Below are 3,140 nucleotides of genomic sequence, written 5' to 3'. Positions count from 1 at the left end.
GTTCCCATAAGATACTGTTAATAGGTGAAGGAGATTTTTCATTTTCTGCTTGTTTAGCCAAAGCCTTTCGCAATGCTGCTAACATGGTGGCAACATGTCTTCATACTAAAGGTGGTTTATTAGTAGTTATGGGTATTTCATTTGTTTCCATTTCTTTGTTTTTTATGTGTGATAAATTAGGGACAGAGAAACTAATGCATATACTCCTTACATCGGTCCTTTTTCTGTTTTCTCTTCAAGTCTTTGCCTGATTTTTATTAGTTTTCAGTTATTTCTCTAAACTAAGTTTCTGAAAGCCAAAAACGACTGAGAGGGTTCAATTTAATGGGCATGCATGCATTAGTGATTTGTCAGCAACACTGAATTTGCGTTTAATTTTAGGCATTCATTTCACATTATTTTTGTTTTTATATTAATAGAGATGTTGCCGGTGAGGCATTGGACAAGCACAGCACATCTGCAGGACTTGGAAAAATTGGGATGCCTAGTTTTGTATGAAGTTGATGTACACAACATGAACGAGCATCCAGATTTGAAGCAAATGAAATTTGATGTCATACTATTTAACTTTCCGCACGCAGGGCATTATTCTTGGTTGCATGAAAGAGACTCCATTCTTATTCGGTAAGTGAAGATTTCTATTGATTAAGCACACAGAAGCCTTTTGAAGTTTTTTTTTTTGTCCCCTCTATAAAGCCTTTTGCATTTGTCACTTAACTTGCTTGGAAAATTGTGACTTTTGCAGTTGTCGTATTATTGTAACCAAACCTTATACTGCTATTACAGGTCATTGGCCTAAGTATTTTGCCCTTTCGAGATATTCGAGCTAGCTCATGAAATAGACCTCCATCTTAAGCAAATAACAATGGTTTATTGTTTTTCAGATGGACTTTATCGCTTCGTTTGGATTAGCTGTTTTTTAGTGTGTTTTTGAAATATTTTACTGTAATAGTGTATATTAAAAACTTTTACTATAGATTTTTTTTTTGAATATTTAATATATTGTATGGATAAAATATTTTTTAAATTATTTTTATTTATATATTACTGTAACATTGTATTTGAAAAACTTATTTTTGAAAAATAGGTCAATCCAAATGGAAGTAAGTTGTTTAAGTTCTGAATAAATGTACCAATGTTCAAGTATTGTGAAGAAACAAAAGTCCCCAAGTATCGATTGGAATAGTTCATTGAGGAAAGCTACTATACCGAGTGAATATATTATATTATATTATCTCGTCCAATGAACAAAATGACATGGGTAACAAAAAATTCCTTAGTTGCCAAATGGCTATAAAAGGCCTCTAATTCATTGTACTTAACCAGCCATTTTTCGCCCTTTTAGTTTGATCTGCATGTAATTTGTTTACTTAATTAGTAATCTTTGCTATTTTCTTTTCTCCACTTTCTTTTTGGCTCCTTTGGGGGTGGGATGACAAAATTACAGGATGCACCAAGATTTGATAGCAGCTTACTTCAAAACAGCCAAAGAAATGGTGCAAGAAGAAGGTGAAATTCATGTAACTGTTAGGGATGATGATCCCTACAACACATGGGAAGTTGAGAAGCTAGCAGAATGTGCAGGTTTACAACTGAAAGACAAAGTTGAATTTAGACAGGAGAACTATCCAGGGTACCACAACAAGAGAGGAGGCAACATAAATTGTAACAAAAAATTTCCACTGAAAGCATGTTACACTTACAAATTCACTTTGAAAGTGAGTGCTGTGGAGACTAGTGATGGCAGCGAAGTGAATGACAGTGCCAGCAGTGAAGTCACTTGTATTATAACCACAGTGGAGGATCTACAAATTTGAGGGCTTATTAGGTTATTGCTAATAAAAGGATGGTTAATTTCTGGAAATCCTATGTTGCTATTGGCTATATCATAGACTCTGCTTCCTTACACTGATGTTATGGTGGAATGTGTAAATTGGAATTGGAAAACTTAATTAATTGTCCAAAAAGAAAAGAAGAAGATTTTCATGTATTGCATGTGGGATTTGCCCTCGTTGGGCCCTGAAATAGAACAAAAGTTTCTTCTAGCACAGTCTAAACAAACAAAACTCATACTTTATAAATTGCTCTGTAATTAGGATACAATGATACAATCCTAATAGCATCAAACAAAATAAGCGAAATGGATAAATGCAAACAACAATATAACCATGCATATGAGGTAAGGATGCATCAAAAGTAATGTACAACACACTGGCTAGCTTGTGACAGGTCTTGAAGCATTTTGATGAGCTCTGAAATCAGAAATGTTGTCTAGAGATGAAGTGATGCTATCTCAAACTGCACAAATCCCATGAACCAGAACTCGTGTCAATCAATTGTCACAATCTGGATGTATTTTTCCGGTGGACCTTCTTTCATAACAACAGGATTTACATTCGCAATGTTTGCCAAAGGTATCATAACCTGTCACATGGATCTGTATGTCAGAGAACTGACAGTTTTTAACGGGTTTTAGCAAATTTTTGTAACTTGAAGGCAATGAGATTTCATCATCATCAGAAGTTCCATAGAAGAATCATCAACATATTTATTTCTCCAATCTTGTTTGCATCACAATAACTAGCTACTGGATTCTGTACAATGATGTTAATGACATTTCGACTTGTATAACCAGAAATTGGTCACGTGCAAGGCACGTGATCATTTTTTAAGGGTAAATTTGTCAAATTATATTTTATATAATCTAATCTATAGTCCTCCACATTTTATAAAACAAATTTTTTCGTCCCTCACATTTTATAAAATGATTTTTTCATACCTCACATTTCACAAAATGAATTTCTCCATCCCTCCCATTTCAAAAAATGAATATTTCCATCCCTCACTAATTATGTGTGTGAGGGAAACCCTAAAAAAAAAAAAAGTGTGTGAATACATTTTGTTTAAACACATGTATATGTCTATTTGATTTTGCTTAATAATACGAATAGCATAAATATATGTATGTGTTTATTTGATTTCACTTAACAATACGAATACCATATATTATACATGATCATTTGATTTCGCCTGGTATTAGCTAGTAAAAAATCTTGCATTCATTGTCAAGTTGGCCAATAAAACTATTTTCGGTCAAAATACAATAAGAATATGCAAATTAAGGTTCTATTGGTAAATAT

At 33.2% G+C, this 3,140-nt stretch overlaps 1 protein-coding gene across 1 annotated transcript; it reads left to right on the top strand.

Annotated features, from left to right (window-relative positions):
* The first annotated feature begins 421 nt into the window (after positions 1 to 421).
* LOC113771162 (heavy metal-associated isoprenylated plant protein 41-like) lies at positions 422 to 1,817 on the top strand. Its single transcript, XM_027315776.1, has 2 exons — positions 422 to 624; positions 1,448 to 1,817. The coding sequence occupies exons 1-2, from the start codon at positions 422 to 424 to the stop codon at positions 1,815 to 1,817; spliced, it is 573 nt and encodes a 190-aa protein (XP_027171577.1).
* The last annotated feature ends 1,323 nt before the right edge of the window (positions 1,818 to 3,140 follow it).

Source organism: Coffea eugenioides, chromosome 5, assembly GCF_003713205.1.
Source record: "Coffea eugenioides isolate CCC68of chromosome 5, Ceug_1.0, whole genome shotgun sequence".
Classification (NCBI taxonomy): domain Eukaryota; kingdom Viridiplantae; phylum Streptophyta; class Magnoliopsida; order Gentianales; family Rubiaceae; genus Coffea; species Coffea eugenioides.
The sequence above is the reverse complement of the archived record's forward strand: the minus strand, read 5'-3'. Positions and strand labels throughout refer to the sequence as shown.